The sequence below is a fragment of the Dacryopinax primogenitus genome (genome assembly GCF_000292625.1).
Source record: "Dacryopinax primogenitus strain DJM-731 SS1 chromosome Unknown DACRYscaffold_4, whole genome shotgun sequence".
Taxonomy (NCBI): domain Eukaryota; kingdom Fungi; phylum Basidiomycota; class Dacrymycetes; order Dacrymycetales; family Dacrymycetaceae; genus Dacryopinax; species Dacryopinax primogenitus.
In genome coordinates, this window is record NW_024467201.1 from 185,872 (window position 1) to 203,258 (window position 17,387).

A 17,387-nucleotide genomic window follows, 5' to 3' on the forward strand; every position below is an offset into this window, starting at 1 on the left:
ATCTTGTCTTCATCGCTTTCTGACTCTGGCGTATTTGGTGCTGCATTTATCTGTCGACGTTCACCGCCGGGTCCTTGACTGTTAATGATGAACCTTGCTCGTACCCTCGCATCAGTTCCGACATACTATCACGATGGTGTGGCGACGGTGCTGTTCTCAAATTCTGATCGAGAAATGAATACTGTCAATCTATCCAAGTGTATGTACCGGTCAACGCCGAACGACTTACCTAATGGAGCACATTGTGTTCCAAATATGTATTGCTTACCGGATGTTTCAGTTATGTATTACGCGTCCCTGGGAAACGCAAGTACGGCATATCAGAGAGAAAGTGTGGCCACCGAACTTCCTATTATGCATCAGATACCAAACGGCAGTCACTTCTACATGTAGCTCCTTTGGAGGCAGTCCTCCTTTGGAAGACAGACGCATTTCCCCGTGTCGCCGACTGGGTTTATACATTTCTCTCTGACTGCCTATGCTGGGTGATCCGGGCTAGTTCTGTTCTTGCCCGTGCAAGGCATGAGTAAAGCGGACTGGTTTGAATGAACTCGGCCGTCTTTGTCACGACCCTGTATTTTCTCGATCTATTGGAGCGCAGGCTCAGAGCGGGCTTGTGGGGTCCGTTGTGAACCGGTCTGAAAACAGGATACCCGGCGCTATAAGAGCACGCCGATTGGCGCCAGGGATTGTCCCACAATATCCCGATCTTGATATCCCACAGAATGACCGCTCATATCATCATCCTTACCTTTGTCGGATGGGGTATACGCGTACTTTGTCCCGGATTCTGGTACAGACTGACGTGACTTTCAGGTCACATGCGGCCAGAATGCAATTTTGCTGTTAACTTGGCTCGCAAGTATCCCGACCTCACAATCTGTCAGTTGCTCTGATCGCCGGGATTTCTGCCGAACCTGACATAGGTACTCCCCTGCAGCTTTGATCGCCGATGCTGATCTCCAAGGGAAGGCACAAGCCGAAGTAAACTGCGGTGCGGGGGAGCTTGGCACAGAGCTCGCTCAACGCATCCGTGTCATTGCCGCCGGCCGTTCTCTTGCTGGGCTCACACCCCAGCTACTCCTCGAGTCTGCTGCTCTGAATCCAAAGGAGTTCCACTTTCCATTGCCTGCTGCTTCGGAGGCCATCTTGCGCATCTGTGAGAAAGTCATGGAGGACAAGGAGGTTACGGACGACAACGGCCTCTCCTGGCCTGCCGTGGGCCAGAAGCCGAGCTTGGTCATCGCTGACATGTTTATGACGGACGCGTCGGTTCCCCTGAAGAAAAAGTATGGGATTAAGACCTACTTTTTCTGGGTAGGCCATCCTGCGGGATTTACACGTCTCCATGCCCCGCTGGCCCATGGCGGCCAAGCGGAGGGATACGTCGCGGAATGTGACGCAATTGAGGCAGATCCGAAGCGGGCCAACGGTCGTTCCTATGCCGAGATCGCAAAGCAGGTGAGCTGTGAAATTACTAGCTTCAGCACCCAAAGACTAATCCTTTTGGAGGTCTGGGCTCACTCTGGACGGTACCCAGATGACGTGGTGAGAGTGAAGGGTTTCGAGCCGTATTATGAGTGGGAAGATTATCCACAAGAGTTCTGGCAACCGGGCATGTTCTGGTCGATCGCTGGCACAAGTGAGCTCGTCGAGGCGTCGGACGGTTTGGTGGTTCCAATGGTGCACGATATCGTAAGTCACCCCAAGAAGTCATCTATTCATGCTGAAGTGAGAAATCAGGCACCTGACGGATACGAGGGAATCAAGGAATGGTACAGCGCCGAACGCTCGCGGCCTGTCCTCTTCGTAGGTCCGCAGCTCATGCCTTCCTATATGGACTACGAAAGGACTGGTTTCCCCAACACCGCGTCGGTAGTCGGCACTGAGGTGGGAGCCTCTTTCAAGGGGCTCGGTGACAATACGAGCGAGGGCGACAAAACCTGTCTTGCCTTCCTGGATAAGGCCCTCACTCAGCGTGGGCCTGATAGCGCCTTGTACATGTCCTTCGGAACGTTGATGTATCCCGATCTAGAGCACATCCGGTACCTTCTCGAAGTCCTGATGTCGCTCGAGGAGCCGATTCCGTTTATCTTTGCTACGGCGGGAATGCGCCCCATTGTTTCCGACGAAATGGCGAAGAAGGTCAATGAAAGCGGCAGGGGGCTAATTGTCCCGTGGGCACCCCAACAAGCGATATTCCTTCATCCTGTAAGCCAGTCTTTTTCCCCTGTTACACTCTGCTCACCTGCACATTAAGGCAACGGGCTGGGCTCTCTCCCACTGTGGCGCGGGTGCAATGTACGAGAGCCTATGTCAAAGTGTGCCCCTGATCGCTTGGCCGATCGCCGTCGATCAGCCTCAGCACGCACGCTGGATGAGCGAAACGCTGGATACTGCATTCGAGTTGCTTCAAGTACGGGTCGGCCTCGGACAGAAGAAGGCCTTCCGCGGAGGTCCCGAAGGCACAGAGATCGTGGGCACTGAAGAAGCGATCAAGGCGGAAATTAGAGACGTGTTGAAGAGATGCAAGAGTGAGGAGGGCCACAGAAAGAGAGCGAACGCAAAACGCGTCAAGCAGCAGATAAAGGAGGCCAGAACAGCTGGAGGTCAAATTGATCAACACTATGAGCTGCTCCGACAAGCAATTGTGGTGTAGATCCGATATTCCGGTTCTGGTTCAGGCGCATATATTGACGAATTTAGAGCATCATTGAAATAAAATGGCAGTCTCCATTGTAGTTTCAGCACGACCCTATTAGGTCCTGCAAACTCTGCAGTTCAGCATTCTTCCTGTCTTGGCAAGGTGCTGGAGCTTCTGCGGCGGTGTCACTAGAGTCTGCAAGTCTAGTAAATTGCACAGAGAGTATCATTGGAAGACTTTGTTATGCGATCAGACCAATGCACAACTGAGGTTCAAAGGGTAACGACAGTGTCTTATCTATCACGTGCTGGAGATTAGACTTCTCACAGCCACATACCCTTTGCCCGATGTGGACGGTGCCGTACACGGCAAAGGCTCATTCATTCGTTTTCACAGCACAAAGTTCTCATTGGATCAGACGAAACTTATGCTTCTACTACCTATGGTTGTTCACACGCCTATGCTTGTATTGCCAGCTGGTTCTGATTCTGGTGACGTGCCCTGAGGCTGGATTTTCTGCCGGTGGGGACGATCTTGACTTCCTCTACTTTCCTCCACTCGAAAAGGATTACCAGGGTGCTGGAAAGGACAACCCATTTCAGTTGGCTATATTTCCCTATGCCGGTCCATTGGGTTATTGTGTCATTCTGGGCGTGGGGTGAGTCTGTTTGCGAACGGTCCATACCAGTGATCACTGATTCCTTTTCAGGTCATTTGCGGCCAGAGAGCAACCTCGCCGTCAATCTCGCAAGCAAATTTCCCGAGCTTATCATTTGTGTGTCAATTGTCATACATTTGCTTCATTCGCTTATATCAACTTTGAAGCGTTCATCGTCGATGCCGAAGTTGCGCAGAAATGTAGAGACGAGATGGCACGTTATGCATTTCTGGGCGGAGATGAGCGTGTCCTTTCCCCGGTTCGCGTCATCGCCCTCGGTCACGTCCCGGCAGGCATGACACCCGAGATCGAAAAGCGATACGCAATGATGGATCCTCGTCGTGTGCCTAAATCTCGCCAAGTAGCGGAGATGCGCATACATGAAGCGGTCGATTCGATGATGCGGATACGGCCGTTCCAGGACGACAACGGCACCACTTGGACCCCAGTTCCTGCGAAACCGAATCTTCTTATATGTGATGTCTTGATGGGTAATGTCGGACCTCAGCTGAAGCGGAAGCACTCGTTACCGTTATACATCTACTTCGTTGGATCCGCTACGTGCTTCACGAGGTAGGTGATCGATCAGCAAGTCTTCCCGACAGTGCGCGCTGATCCTTGCCCCAGGATGTATGCGCCTACAAAGCTTGGTGGACGATGTATAGGTTATGAGGACGAGTGTCGGGAGATCGAACGCGATCCGCGACGATGTGTGGGATGGCCATTCAGCAAGGTTGCCCAGCATGTGAGCTTCACAACTCGTACTGTGCCTCTGTGTGACCATCGGAATAGGTCTGGGCAAGGTCAGCGAAGTTCGAGGACAACCTCATTAGAACTAAAGGACTCCCTCCGATGTATCAATGGGAAGATTTACCTCAGGCTGCCTGGTTCCCATCCTTCTACGACGTTGCGGTAACTGGCCTTCATCTGGTTCAGTGTTCGGATGGCGTGATTTTGCCCACTGTTCTCAGCATTGTTCGTACCTCATCCCGCAATGCTGCTACTGCTACCGTACTGACATTTAGATCAGGAGCGAGAAGGCGTCCAGGGTGTTGCCGATTGGTACTGTGCGGGGAATGAGCGGCAGGTGTTATGTCTTGGCCCGCAACTGCCACCGTTGATTTTCACGCCGGCTTCTATCGCCAAAAGCCATACCCTTGCCGCAATCGAAGTACAGACTAGCTATGCCGGCCCTGCACTGTTCTTGAACGATCTTGAAACAAGAGGAAACGACTCAAAGGACGGGCATTTGGACACATACAAGAGCAAGGACCCATGTATGGTGTTCCTGAATGAAGTGCGGAAAAAGTACGGTGAACACCGAGCTATCTACATCTCTTTCGGAACCACGTTCTTTCCGGAACCAGCCCACCTGGCTATCTTCCTCGAGTTGATCCTCGCGTTGGAGCCGCCAATGCCGATCATAATGGCTGCAGCCTCTCCGCTGGCTTTCCTACCAGCTGACCTAGTTCAGCGGATGCAGAGCTGCGGGCAGGGGCTTATAGTACCATATGCACCGCAGCAGGCCATTCTTGCTCATCCCGTACGTTCTCTTGCTGGAGATAACCCATCCATCTGACTTTTGACCAGGCCCTCGGGTTCATGGTCACGCACTGTGGTGCAGGTGGAACATTCGAGGCACTCTCCCAGGGCGTGCCAGTTATTGCATGGCCGTTCGTCGGAGATCAGCCCATCCACGCGCGATGGATGACGGAGGTGCTAGACACGGCATTTGAACTACTACAGGTCCGGAACGGACCCGTAAAGGGCAACGCATACCGCGGCGGCCCTGCAGGGACGACTCTTGAAGGGACTGAAGATACCATTCGAGAGGAGATGCGGAACATGCTAGCAGCGTGCCAAGGCCAGGAAGGGAAACGCAAGCGGGCGAACGCAGAGGAGGTGCGGAAGAAGATCCGGAGTTCTCTACGGCCTGGCGGACAGATGGATCGTCATCTTGCTGTACTCAAGTCGTTGTTTGTAGACCCGCCTCCTAGAGCGGCTTTGTGAATGGATCGGTGCTTTCTCACACAATCATCTTCCACCCTTGCCTAGCCCGTAAAGCGCGAGCTCATGGTGAAACAAGTCCGCCGGCGTCTATTCGGCAGGCCGATCGGCTCTTGCCCTAGACTGCTAAAACTCTCCCGTGCTTGTAAATGACTTGCCCCTCCTATTGTCCGCGCTTGATCCTCGACCTGCCAAGTTCAACATTGTGGGCATACTCTCCCTAAAACTACATTGCTGGAAGAAAGTCCATCCGACGACATAAGAAAGCAGACTCCTTTACCAACTTATTGCCTGTCAGGTCGCGATCCCTTGATACCGCTCGTTCCTGGGGCGTCTTATGTGTGTATGCATGTCGAGAACATGAAGCCCTAGTTCGACCTTTAGCGTGCGCCTAGGTGGTAGTTATCAAATGTTATTTCCTTACTAGGGAATTCATGCGCTGCGGAGGGTGCACAAGTGCTAGACTCCAGAAGCTCCTTTCAGGGTATCTGCAGAGCTGGAAAGCAAGATGCGCACTACTCACACAAGGGGATCGGATGGTGGAGATCGGGCATAGGTGGGCCAAAGCTTACTAGTTGCTTCCGAGTACTTCTACCGGAATTCTGCGAAGTTCCTCCGACTTGTCCGAACAGAAGTAAGTTAAACACGCCATCTTTCCAACTATAATCCTAGTGGACAACAATAGGCGTTCTACTAAGAAGAGCTCCACTTGATTGATTGGAGAATTGAGGTCAAGGCGCCTCTGACGTCGTCGTTTGGTGTGGTTGTTTCCTTCGGCACCGCGGCTCGGAAGTAAACTAAATGAAATCAGCACGTGCCGCGTGAGACCGAAGCACGAACATGTCACGCCCGATGAACCCTGACACATTCTTTTCTGCTTCTTGGTGGACCACCACCAAGGGCGTCGGGTCCGCCCAATGAGCTGTATCTTTCTTGGTCACTTCTAACCTCTGGCATATCTCTCTCACATAGACATGGCCTACACGCTATGGAATGCGGTGGAATGCGGGGATGTCAGTGTCATAGGTGCTATGGGCAACACATTCCGGCGGCTTGTTTATTGTGCTTAGTGTCTGTGGATCGGTGCTCTAAGGGAAAGATCGACCGGCATGCTGGACAGACAGAATCCGCCACCAACTTTCAACTTAACGTCCGACACCACTTGTATATCTCACACCCTTCTCTCCTTCTCCCGTCACGCTCTCTCTTCCGCTAGAGTCTAGCTCAACTGCGCGCGTCCCTTCCTTTCGTTCAACTCGCATCTCTCGTTCTTTCCTTTTCCTCCCCCAGTGCTGATACTACGAGCTCAGCTGGTGCGACTGTACCTCTACTCCGTTTGCTGTAACCCGTGCTACTGTATTGGTCCCTAGTATTCGTCCGTCAACACCTCTTCCCCAACGGTACCCTTCTCTACAACGGCAATACGATGGCGAGCCTGCTCCCCGTTCCGCCAACTCCTTCCCCGACGCGCGAACTCTCACAGAGTTCGCTCTTTCTCACACTTCAGACTACCCCGCCGTCTCCCCAGCATTCCTCCGCCATCTCCGATAGCGAAGGCACCCCTTCTCCCGTCCGGCCTGTTATGCTCGCTAAACTCACTCCGCTGAGCCTTAATAGACTCGGTGGATCTCAACCTCAGCAACGCAGAGGTGCCTTCTCGATCTCTAACCCCACCACCTGTGCTGGAGATGTCTTCCTTTCTCCTTCGACTGCTGCTGCCTCCGCCACCGGGAAGAGGAACGTCTCGAACAATGCCCATGGGAAAGCTAAGCGCCCTGCGCCAATGAAGCTCAAGATACCCGCCCTGGCCCAGCCTCAGCCGTGCGTCTCCCCGACTCGGAGCACACTCAGCGTCCCCCCTTCTCCGTATCCTGCGCTTCCGAGTCCGCTTTACAGAATCATCGAGGAGCGCTATGGCACAACACCACGTGGCGACAAGCACAGCGATGCAACTGCTTTCCCGTTTGCTCCGAACATGGGCATGGGAGACGTTAACACGAATGGCACTGGTGTGACGTACGGCAGTGGACTTGGTGGTGGGATCACGATGTCGAAGAGCATGCAGGACCTGCAGTTCGGTCTTTTTGCGCCTCAACAATCGCAGATGCCGGTCCAGCTGCCCCAGATACCCGACACGCCTTATACGCCGGCTGGCAAGTCCCCCACGCAAGCGACCTTCCTGCATATCCCAAGCTCCCCATTCACTCCTCCCTTCACCCCACCTCACAACAACCTTCAGCTACCTATGCTCGAGCAACCTCGGCCCAAATCCATCTCGCACATACCCCTCCCACAACCGTTCCTCCCCCCCACGCCAACGAGCCCCGGATTGACAGTCCCGAGCCTTCCCTTTGCCCACCAATCGCCAGCATATGATATTGCCCTACTACCTGCGAACCTTTTCCCGCCAGGGCACAAGCTTCTTCCCGATTTCCTCCACCGCTATGCTCTCCACGCTTCTCCGGAGCTCGGCTCCGGTGGGTTCGGTTTCGTCTTGCTTGCGCAGAAGCGGTACGGGGACATGAGAGATGTCGCCATCAAGTTTATTGTCAAGGATAAGATGCCGCGCCATAGCTGGATTCTCGACAGAGACTATGGCATGCTTCCTATCGAGATCACAGTGCTGCGTCTGGTGAAGCATGAGAACATCGTGGAGTTTATCGAGTTCTTCCAAGATGATGTCTACTTTTATCTGGTGAGTGCATATATGCGCCAAGTAGGGTGGGCGCTAACGTTGCGGATGGCAGGTGCAAGAGCTTCACGGTACCCCTTGGACACCACAGCCGACACTTATGCCGCTCCCACCCACTCCTACTACACCTTGCCCAATCTCGCCCACATCGCCGTTCCCGATCCACCCCGATGCCGCCAACAACCGTCCCGCTCCTGTTAGGCGCGCCTCCTACGATCTTTTCGAATGCATCGAGCGTCACACGCGTCTCTCAGAAGACGTCGCCCGGCGTATCTTCCGGCAGGTCGTGGACGCCGTTTCCTATCTCCATTCACTCGGGATCTACCACCGCGACATCAAGGATGAGAACATCCTGATCGACCAAGATTTCCGCGTCAAGTTGATCGATTTTGGGTCGGCGGCCATCACAGATACTCGAAAGGCCCCACCCTATCATGATCGCTTCTTCGGCACGATGAACTTCGCCAGTTCCGAGATCTTGCAGAACAAAGCATATCAAGCGCCGCCCGCGGAGATCTGGACGCTGGGTATACTTCTGCACATCCTTGTCACGGGAGAATGCCCTTTCTCGAGCACGCAAGCGGGCATCGAGGGTCGGATCAGCCCACCCAGGAAGGGCGTGTTCATGTCCCGCGACTGTGAGGCGCTCGTCAGGGGCTGCCTTGAGGTTGATGTCAACAAGAGGCTTACTATCCACGAGATCCAGAGCCATCCTTGGCTGATGAGGAACTGAGCTCTGATTCTAATTCTCTGCATCCATGTCCTGCGAAATGGACACCCCATATCAAAATCGGCTACCTTCGGATTGACATCATCCACTTACAAAAGAGGCGCCTCACGGCCGCCTTCCCTTCCACTCATTTGCATTATTTCCCGCGTCACTCGTTTTCGTCTTGGATGCACATTTTTCGCTCTTCATTGAATATCGCTATAACCATCGGAAAAGCTGCCGTATATCTATTCACGCAGGTCCTCGGCGACCCTTTCACCGGATTTCGATACCTCTGGGTCGAAAGTATGTCCTCCTTCTGTCATCATTAATTTTGCGTGCCTGCCACGCCTATATTCTCTTACTTATCGCACTGTCTGCGTCCCCGGTGACAGTGTTACTGGTCTTGTATGGCCTCTGCTGCATTGTTTCAGTATCCGACACAACATGCTTCGTTACCGTTTTCCGTTGACTTGTTTCTACACTCTTCCCTTGTTATCCTCTCATTCGCTATTCGCCATCGCCATCGCGAGCCTCAACCCTTCATTGTATCGTTACTTGCACAGCCAGTCAATCCAAGTTTATGCTTCACAGTAACTATATGCTGCATGCGGGGGTTTCAGTTGGCTTGACTCGCGCGTGGTAAAAACGATAATATTCTTCGCATAGCAGTACAGCGGTGTTCAGCAGCCTTGTGACTGGTGAAATCCCTCTTCCCGTTTCTACTACTCAGCGTTGTTGAAGAAAGGTTGAAGATTGGGGCTTCATTGATGCATGCTGATGCCGTTCAAGGATCGCATTGAATGAAAGGAACGACCGGAGACATGCATCAACCAGAGGTAAAACCCTGATTCCATTACAGATGACTGGTATTCCAGAAATCCGGAAATGGTACGTGAAGCATCTATTTAGGTACACAAGAAGGCAGTTGCTCCTCCAGATCTGGCTGCCGCGAAATGATTCTGGTTCTAAAAGGCGCTGGGTATACCGTGGACCCGGTATCGAGCATGGCCATACTGTCTGGGGTAATTTCCTTCCCATCCTCGCCCCGTGCCTTCTGAAAGCCGAAAGCCCTTAGGAGGAACGCAGCGCAGATTCGGAGGTTCCGGATGGCCATGTCTCTCCCAGGACAAACTCGTCGGCCATAGCCGAAGGCGAGGAAATCGTCGTGAGTATCAGGTGGGGGCTGGCGAATCCCACCTTCAGAAGTAAGAAACCGTTCTGGATGGAATTCATCGCCATTGGGGTAGGTGAGTGGGTCGCGGCTGATTGCCCTGCCTCGATGTTAGTTCTAAATGAGCTCCGTAGGAAGTGTACGCTTGCCAGATGTTTGATACCAAGATAGTTCCTTTGGGAATTACCCAGTCTTTGTACAGAACCTCCTGATATGCAAGTCTAAATACAACGCGACAGAAGGGCAACAATTATTACCTCTCGAGTTGCATGAGCAATACCTGAATTACATCAGGACGTCGTCAGACTTAACAATGTAAAAATATACTACACACCCATTGGGCCGGGGGGACGCCATCGCAGGACTTCCTTGACAATTGCTTCGATGTAGGGCAATTGTGCTAGATCTTCGGAGGTTGGTGGATGGTGTCCAACAACAGAATCAAGTTCTATTCTGGGCTTTCTTGACAACTTCCGGATAAAATGTGACCGCCATGATTAACCATCTAATGGCAATCGCCGTCTGCATAGGCTTCAGTTACTGATGTACTTCCCAAGAAAGTCTTTGTATCTCACGGTATCTTGCGCCCCAAGGCTGATATCAAATAAGTTGGTTATTCTTCTCGTACGTTTGTATAAAGTTACGCACTAGAGCATACCAGCCAACCAAGCAGAGTCTTCCAAACACATGCCGTGCACAGCCTGCTTCTCTCGAAGTGCACTACTAAGAAACCGATCTCCATCCTACGAGATAATCAAACCAGATCGCCTTCACTCTCTCAGAGAATGGCTCACCACAGGCGTGTTTTCCAGAAGATTGATAAACTCTTCCGTTGACTTCTTGTAGATCCTATCCGCCGGACTAGCACGTGTCAGGTAATCGATTTGATCGCACTGTGTAACTGGCTCACCCTCTCAACCATTGCGATCGCTCGATCACATATTTCAGGGGAGGAAATATGTCCACAGCTGATCGACCGGGTACCAGCGCGTCGAACAGAATGCTAGCAATTTCTTCGAGGCTGTGTGATGGATTTGGTCCTGTAATAGGAATTAACGGCATGCCATACAGACTGCGCATACTGAGCGACGAAGTGGTTCGATGTACATGAGTTTCCATCGAGATTTCAGGGTGGAGGAGAAGTCCTTGAACCAGCAAAGCCGCTTCCTCCTCTTGGATAGACACACGGCTCAAGAACGTTCGACTGTTCAGACTATGCTAAAATTTTAGAGAGTCTGAATACAATTCCACGCGAGTTTGAGGTACCTTTCGTGGGTAACCTTCCGCATAACGCGCCATCTATATGCCATGTGAGCCTGGCGGGTGATCCGTTGGTAATGACCACTCACAGGTCGTTCTTGGGCATTATGGCCAAATTACGACCATGCTCTAGGAACTCGCCGGCCTGACTTCTTCACAACCGGATAAAGCAACATTGAACAAGAAGGCCCACCTTGATCAATCGAGGACGTTCGCCAGTGTCATTCGACATTCGGTCCAAGATATCGGCGGCCGTGTCAACATCGCTGATCACAACCCATGGTTGTCCTAACACATTGAGGCTGTATGTCGGGCCATATTTATTTACCCAGTGTGCGAATTTCAAGAACGGAAGCTTGGAGGGCACTTGGAGAAGGTTGCCGATGAAGGGTAGTCCAGGTGGGCCAGGAGGCAGTCGAGAGAACTTGCTGTTGAGCCGAGCGTAGAGCACACACAGTGCAAGAACAGCACCAAGCACCAGGGCATATTTGTCCATGGTGATAACTGAAGGGAATTTCGAAGTTAAGCAGGATGTGGTTCCTCATCGATTTATCTACCAATCAGCGCCTAATATCATCCGACTGAGAGGGTCCACGGGACACATCCGTATTATGTCCTACGCAGCACATTGTTGAGCTGTGGGCCGAGGAGAAGTAAAGGAAGGTGTCAATTCTACGCCAGAAGAGTTAGAATGGTTTGCGGGTTGCTTCCTAGAACGAACTTCTTCTTGTTGCAGTTCAAGCGCAGCACAGGGTCTCCAAGGAGAAATCGGTAGCGAATTATTTATTCTGCCAGACGAAGAGCATTACCCACCCGCGAGGCCTCCTTTCGACTCAACACTTCCCTCCCAAATAGATCTTGCATTCACAAATGTGGTAGGGTGTGGCATAGTAAGAATTTATGGTAGGCGATCAGGGGTTAGACAATATGGTTGGGTTTTACGTAAATAAACCCTGACACTTCAACTATCCTGATTTAACTCAGATTATGCTCTCCTTTGGCATGGAGAAGCTGGTAACCCCCAAACAGCAAGGAGCGCTCCTCGCCTTCTTAAAAGGAAATTATGCTTGAAACAAAACAGACAGGGTTATGCTTCTTAAACCCTAACCACAGGCCTGAAATTGCCCTCGCTTCCTGCATTCCTTGCACCCTCCACTTCAATAGACACTGTCACTATTTACATTGGCTGAAATTGTGTGTTTATCTTTTCTGTTCCCACACTTGTACAGTTGTTGTCTGTTATGCCATATGTAAATGGAAGCACTGTCGGCCATTTTGTACTCATTATCCCCGGCGGCTATTCAACGAGAACTTGTGTGTGACTGGCCCGCGTACAAAACCGGTACTTAAACACGTCTCGGTAGCACAAGAATTAGTGTAACTGTCGCACATGCCGAAGTGAAATCCACTCTCCTTTCATCGATCATTCCGGAAGGTTCCCCGCCAGAGACACTAGCAGACCAGTTCATGAGGGTAGGAAGGACAAGGAATGATTTAGTGATGAACTGTCTTACAGTAGAGGAGAGATAGATATATGGGGGGAATGAAAGTCTATCGTCGACTAGTATATGGGGCTGTGTCAGAAAATCTAGGTATGAGCGGTTATTGTAACCCAAAGCCAGTGACGGCCTGTTGCGCCTTTATTTGGGTCCACAATGGCGCAGTCGTTCCTCCAGATCCGGATGACGGGGAATCATTTGGGATTGGAAAGGTGCAGGATATACAGTGGGCCCCACATCCATCATATCCATGTCGTTTGGGAATAGCTCGTTCCCATCGTCGTCTCTTGCCTTCTGGAAGTCGAATGCCCAGAGCAGATAGGCAGCGCAGATTTTAAGAGTCCGGATAGCAACCTCTCTCCCGGGGCAAACTCGTCGACCATAGCCAAAGGAGAGAAAGTCATCGTGTGTATCAGAAGGTGGCTCACGAATCTCGTTTTCTGAAGTGAGGAAACGATCCGGGTTGAATCCGTGACCGTTTGAATAAGCGGTCGGGTCACGGTTTATTGCCCTGTCGTGATTGTCAGCCCAGATGAGCCGTCCCGTAAAATGTGCGCTTGCCAGATGTTTGGAACTAGGATAGTTCCTTTGGGAATTATCCAATTCTTATACGATATATTCTGAGAAGCAGGGATGAGTTCATGCGCTAAGATGGCAACAACTCACTACCTCTCGAGCTGCATGGGCAATACCTAAATTAAATACCATTCAGGATGTCGTTAGACGTGACAATTGCTAGTACACACTCATTGGACCCGGGGGACGCCATCGCAGGACTTCCTTGACAATCGCTTCGAGGTACGGCAATTGTGTTAAATCTTCGAATGTTGGAGGATGGTGTCCAACAACAGAATCGAGTTCCAGCTGGCCTTTCTTGACAACTTCCGGATAGAGCGTGAAGGCCATGATTAGCCAGAGAATGGCTATGGACGTCTGCACAGTGTTCAGCTGTGTTGAAAAGGTAGGAAACTCCTGGGAGAGTCTTACAGTATATTGCGCGACTAGACTGATATAGATAAGTTGGTCATTATGTCACCGTTGTACCTTTATATGAAGTTACGCACTGGAGCATACCAACTAACCAGGCGGAATCTTCCAAGCACATACCGTGTATGGATTGCTTCTCTCGAAGTGCGCTACTGAGGAACCGGTCTCCATCCTAAGAACCATTGAGACTGGTGTATCTTCAATGATCTTCGAACAACATCGCTCACAACCGGCTCGCTTCTCAGCAGCTTAATGCACTCATCCGTAGACTCCTTATAGATCTTGTCTGCCGGGCTAAGATCTGTCAGCTGATTGTTCAGCACCGCCCACGTAGCTGACGCACCCTCTCAACCATTGGGATCGGGCAATCAAATACTTTAAGGGAGGGAATATATTCACTGCTGATCGACCGGGCACCATCGCGTCGAACAGAACCTTACCGATCTCTTCCAGACGATGCGATGGACTTGGTCCTTGGAGAGGAATGGACGGCATGCCATAAAGATTACGCATGTTGAGTGACGAAGTAATTCGATGTACGGGAGCTTCTATCGGAATCTCGGGGTGAAGTAGTAGTCCTTGGACCTGGAGCGCAGCCTCCTCCTCTTGGATAAATAGACGATTCGTTATCGCTCGACCATTCAGACTGTTGCGGAATGTTTGAGCTGCTGGAAGTCATGTCTTACGAGGTTAAGAGCTTACCTTTCGTGCGTGGCTTTCCTCATGGCACGCCATCTGTTCATTCTAATGAGACCGAGCGGTCTTCTGGACTAACGACTCACAGGTCATTCTTAGGCATTATAGACAAATTACGCCCATGTTCTAGAAACTCATTAGCCTGGCATATTCTTAGCTATACAAAAGCAGCACTACAAAGAACAGGCCTACCTTGATCAATCGAGGACGTTCGCCAGTCTCATTCGACATCCGGTCTAAGATATCGGCGGCCGTGTCAATATCGCTGATCACGACCCATGGTTGTCCCAGAACATTGATGCTGTATATTGGGCCATACTGCTTCACCCAGTGTGCGAATTTCAGGAAGGTAAGCTTGGAGGGTACTTGGAGAATGTTGCCAATGATGGGTAGTCCAGGTGGGCCAGGAGGCAGTCGAGAGAACTTGCTGTTGAGCCGAGCGTAGAACACACACAGTGCAAGAACAGCACCAAGCACCAGGGCATGAGTGATATCCATGGTGACAGCTCCGCGAATTTTCAGCCTGGTTCGAAGTGGCTCGCTCCATCGTTTATGTACTGGTCAGGACCGTTGGTCATCAGTCGACTGCGGTTGGAGACGCTGGTCCAGTGAGTGCCCGTATGCACTACCCGAACGCAGGGCACTGTTGGTGTTGCTCCATGAATGATCGGGGCCCGTCATCCATAAAATGAGGAAGATGAATCTCGGCGTCAATTTTGATGATCAGCCGGTATACAGTCCCTTTCAAGGCGTGCTGTGCAAAATGTGCAAAATTCGAGCCAGGGTTGTGTCCTGGGTGAGCAGACAACGACCATCACCGGCAGTCGCCGTCTATGATCATTTTCTTTTCTCTCTTCGGTAGCTCACGTCACCAACGATCAAAAGCTTGTTGTGATCACGTTCTGAACTATGTCCTGGTTTGACTGTTCTTTATCCAGGACTACACCGGTTTCGCGGCGGTATCAAGCGAGCCTCATAAGTTCTGCGAGATTCGGAAATCGCGGTATCGCCGTCGCCCACATCACCGATGGACATACTACGGCACCGATATCGATAAATGCGTCAGGATCAGGAGTGATCTCTTGACCGTGTTCATCCATCGGTTTTCTGACCTCTAAAGCCCAGAGGACATAAGTGCATACAATCCATAGCTCACGGAGCACAAGGTCGCGGCCTGGGCATGCGCGCCGTCCATGCCCGAAGGTGAGATAATCGTCCCGCGTGTCAGGGGATGGTGACCGGTGCTCGTTCTCGGGTGTGAGAAACCGGGAGGGATCGAACTTCTCAGGATCTGGGTAGAGTTCCGGGTCGTGCGTCATTCCCCTAGGATTCATGCAATCAAAGGTAGGACTAGTAGCTGATGAATAGACAACTCACCAAATATTGTCAATAAGCATGGTTCCTTGAGGTATGAGATATCCTTCGTAAGAAATGTCGTCTGTTGTCATATGCGCAAGACCTAGTATGAGAACACATGTCAGGATGCCCTTTCGTTCCAAATATGGACATACCGCCTGGAGTGGGAGGTCGCCATCTGAGCACCTCTTTCAGGATCGCTTCAATATACGGTAAGTTCGATTGATCCTCAAATGTCGGTGGACGGGATCCGATGACGGTATCAAGCTGTTTCTGTGCTTCCCTCGCGACTTCGGGGTGCAACAACATAGCCAGGAAGAAGTATTGGAGGGCCACTTTGGTCTAGTCTTTGGATGAGTGCGTGAATCCTTCAAGAGAGTTACAAATTAAGCGGACCGTATCCTGGGAAGCCAGACTATGTTGTGTAAGTGATCAGGAAAAGATACTTGCGCTGGAAAAGTCTTACAGGAGAATACCCACTAACCACACTGAGTTAACATCGTCCAACCCCGGGTACTTCTTCTCCTTCAAGTCTCGGCTAATGCAACTCCCCTGAGGGGCGAAGGTGACTTAGAGAGGTAGCTGTGGATATTTACAGCAGACGTACGGGTGCTTCGGAAAAATAACACTGTTTATACAAGTTTGTGACTTGCTGATAGAAAGCATCGGATTTCCTGGAAATACGCCAATCGATTGTCGATTGTGAAAACGTTACACAACTACCTTCTTAAAAGTGCGATCCGATCAGTTAGACATCTCAGGACGGGCAGGAGGTCAATGATACTCTTCCCCGGCTTGACCGTCTCGAAAAGCCTGTCCGACACTTCCACTAGTTTTTGGCTGGGATCCGAGTCGTCTATAGACATTCCCTCCAGTCCATACAAAGTACGCATGGCAGCGGATGTGGAGAATCGGTGGGTTATGGACACGAAGCGAAAGATGCGGGTGAGAGAGAAGGCCCAAGACCAGGGAACGCGCTTCGGATACGTGTACTGAGGCGTATTGTTCAACCGCACGAGGAGTGATCCTATGATGTTGGTTGGTCAGAGATACGAGTCGAGGAATCATCGGGAAGTTACGTGTCATGTGCAGCTCGGCGCATGGTTCTCCACCTGAGAGCCGCGTAAGCGGCGCCGAAAACGTTAAAGCATAAATGACATACAGTGCGTTACGTTGCATGAAGGCAATATTGCGACCTCGGCACATATACTCTGCTGCCTGGAAAGTTTAGAATATATCTGTACAAGCCATTGAAAGTAACAAGTGCTGTACCTTGATCTGTTCTGGTCTGCCTCCGGTCTTGGAAGACATTCGATCCAAGATTTCTCCGGCGACCTTCGCATTCCCCAATACTACAACACGTTTGTTGAGAGTGCGAGATGTGTATATGGGACCTGCAATCATGGTAAGAGTCCCGATGAGTGCGTCAAGAGGCCAGAGAAGAACCAAATTCTTTGGACCAAACGGTGAGTTTCTTGAACATCAATGACGACAGTGGCAGGTCCAGCAGATTCCCAATGACAAGCCATCCCGGTGGTAGGGGGGGGAGACGAGAGTATTTGCGGTCCTTGTAGAGTTTGGTGACAAGAAAGAGAATACCCCAAGCCACCGAGATGGACAAAAGCCAGTGAGACATCCCGACGTGCTCGCGGGGTGTTCGCCAAAAGGCCACCACGACACGGATTTATAGCTCGGGCCGGGCATC

The 17,387-nt window shown here is 51.3% G+C and overlaps 7 protein-coding genes across 7 annotated transcripts; 3 read left to right on the forward strand and 4 right to left on the reverse strand.

Moving 5' to 3' along the window:
• Nucleotides 1-1,836: 1,836 nt before the first annotated feature.
• Nucleotides 1,837-2,659, forward strand: DACRYDRAFT_48680 (UDP-Glycosyltransferase/glycogen phosphorylase; the record flags this gene model as incomplete). The annotated part of the gene is made up of 2 exons (XM_040774861.1): nt 1,837-2,211; nt 2,261-2,659. The coding sequence occupies 2 exons, from the start codon at nt 1,837-1,839 to the stop codon at nt 2,657-2,659; spliced, it is 774 nt and encodes a 257-aa protein (XP_040630911.1).
• A 496-nt stretch (nt 2,660-3,155) lies between these two features.
• DACRYDRAFT_93484 (uncharacterized protein) lies at nt 3,156-5,167 on the forward strand (the record flags this gene model as incomplete). Its single annotated transcript, XM_040777160.1, has 7 exons — nt 3,156-3,302; nt 3,354-3,419; nt 3,470-3,875; nt 3,930-4,047; nt 4,095-4,277; nt 4,333-4,845; nt 4,893-5,167. Coding segments are annotated over exons 1-7 (1,599 nt in total), but the record flags the coding sequence as incomplete, so codon positions are not given.
• A 2,609-nt stretch (nt 5,168-7,776) lies between these two features.
• On the forward strand, nt 7,777-9,239 carry DACRYDRAFT_63603 (Pkinase-domain-containing protein). The gene is made up of 2 exons (XM_040775736.1): nt 7,777-8,030; nt 8,203-9,239. Exons 1-2 carry the CDS (start codon nt 7,831-7,833, stop codon nt 8,732-8,734), a joined length of 732 nt encoding a protein of 243 aa, XP_040630913.1. The 5' UTR covers nt 7,777-7,830; the 3' UTR covers nt 8,735-9,239.
• Nucleotides 9,240-9,614: 375 nt separating this feature from the next.
• On the reverse strand, nt 9,615-10,098 carry DACRYDRAFT_48672 (cytochrome P450; the record flags this gene model as incomplete). The annotated part of the gene is made up of 2 exons (XM_040774860.1): nt 9,615-9,984; nt 10,028-10,098. Coding segments are annotated over 2 exons (441 nt in total), but the record flags the coding sequence as incomplete, so codon positions are not given.
• A 132-nt stretch (nt 10,099-10,230) lies between these two features.
• DACRYDRAFT_114452 (cytochrome P450) lies at nt 10,231-11,640 on the reverse strand (the record flags this gene model as incomplete). Its single annotated transcript, XM_040769823.1, has 8 exons — nt 10,231-10,406; nt 10,460-10,478; nt 10,533-10,627; nt 10,679-10,745; nt 10,795-11,097; nt 11,151-11,183; nt 11,234-11,289; nt 11,338-11,640. 8 exons carry the CDS (start codon nt 11,638-11,640, stop codon nt 10,326-10,328), a joined length of 957 nt encoding a protein of 318 aa, XP_040630915.1. The 3' UTR covers nt 10,231-10,325.
• Nucleotides 11,641-12,784: 1,144 nt separating this feature from the next.
• Nucleotides 12,785-14,824, reverse strand: DACRYDRAFT_105092 (cytochrome P450; the record flags this gene model as incomplete). The annotated part of the gene is made up of 9 exons (XM_040768035.1): nt 12,785-13,154; nt 13,386-13,576; nt 13,631-13,649; nt 13,708-13,802; nt 13,858-13,924; nt 13,974-14,276; nt 14,333-14,365; nt 14,413-14,468; nt 14,519-14,824. The coding sequence occupies 9 exons, from the start codon at nt 14,822-14,824 to the stop codon at nt 12,785-12,787; spliced, it is 1,440 nt and encodes a 479-aa protein (XP_040630916.1).
• A 464-nt stretch (nt 14,825-15,288) lies between these two features.
• Nucleotides 15,289-17,318, reverse strand: DACRYDRAFT_105093 (cytochrome P450; the record flags this gene model as incomplete). Its single annotated transcript, XM_040768036.1, has 11 exons — nt 15,289-15,649; nt 15,704-15,785; nt 15,838-16,024; nt 16,079-16,097; nt 16,149-16,234; nt 16,290-16,408; nt 16,467-16,709; nt 16,762-16,794; nt 16,845-16,896; nt 16,955-17,076; nt 17,129-17,318. 11 exons carry the CDS (start codon nt 17,316-17,318, stop codon nt 15,289-15,291), a joined length of 1,494 nt encoding a protein of 497 aa, XP_040630917.1.
• Between the last annotated feature and the right edge of the window lie 69 nt (nt 17,319-17,387).

Coding starts and splice junctions, on each gene's coding strand:
- DACRYDRAFT_63603 (XM_040775736.1), top strand. CDS start 7,831: ATGAGAGATGTCGCCATCAAGTTTATTGTCAAGGATAAGATGCCGCGC. Junction 8,031..8,202: donor GCATATATGCGCCAAGTAGG/GTGGGCGCTAAC, acceptor CGCTCCTGTTAG/GCGCGCCTCCTACGATCTTT.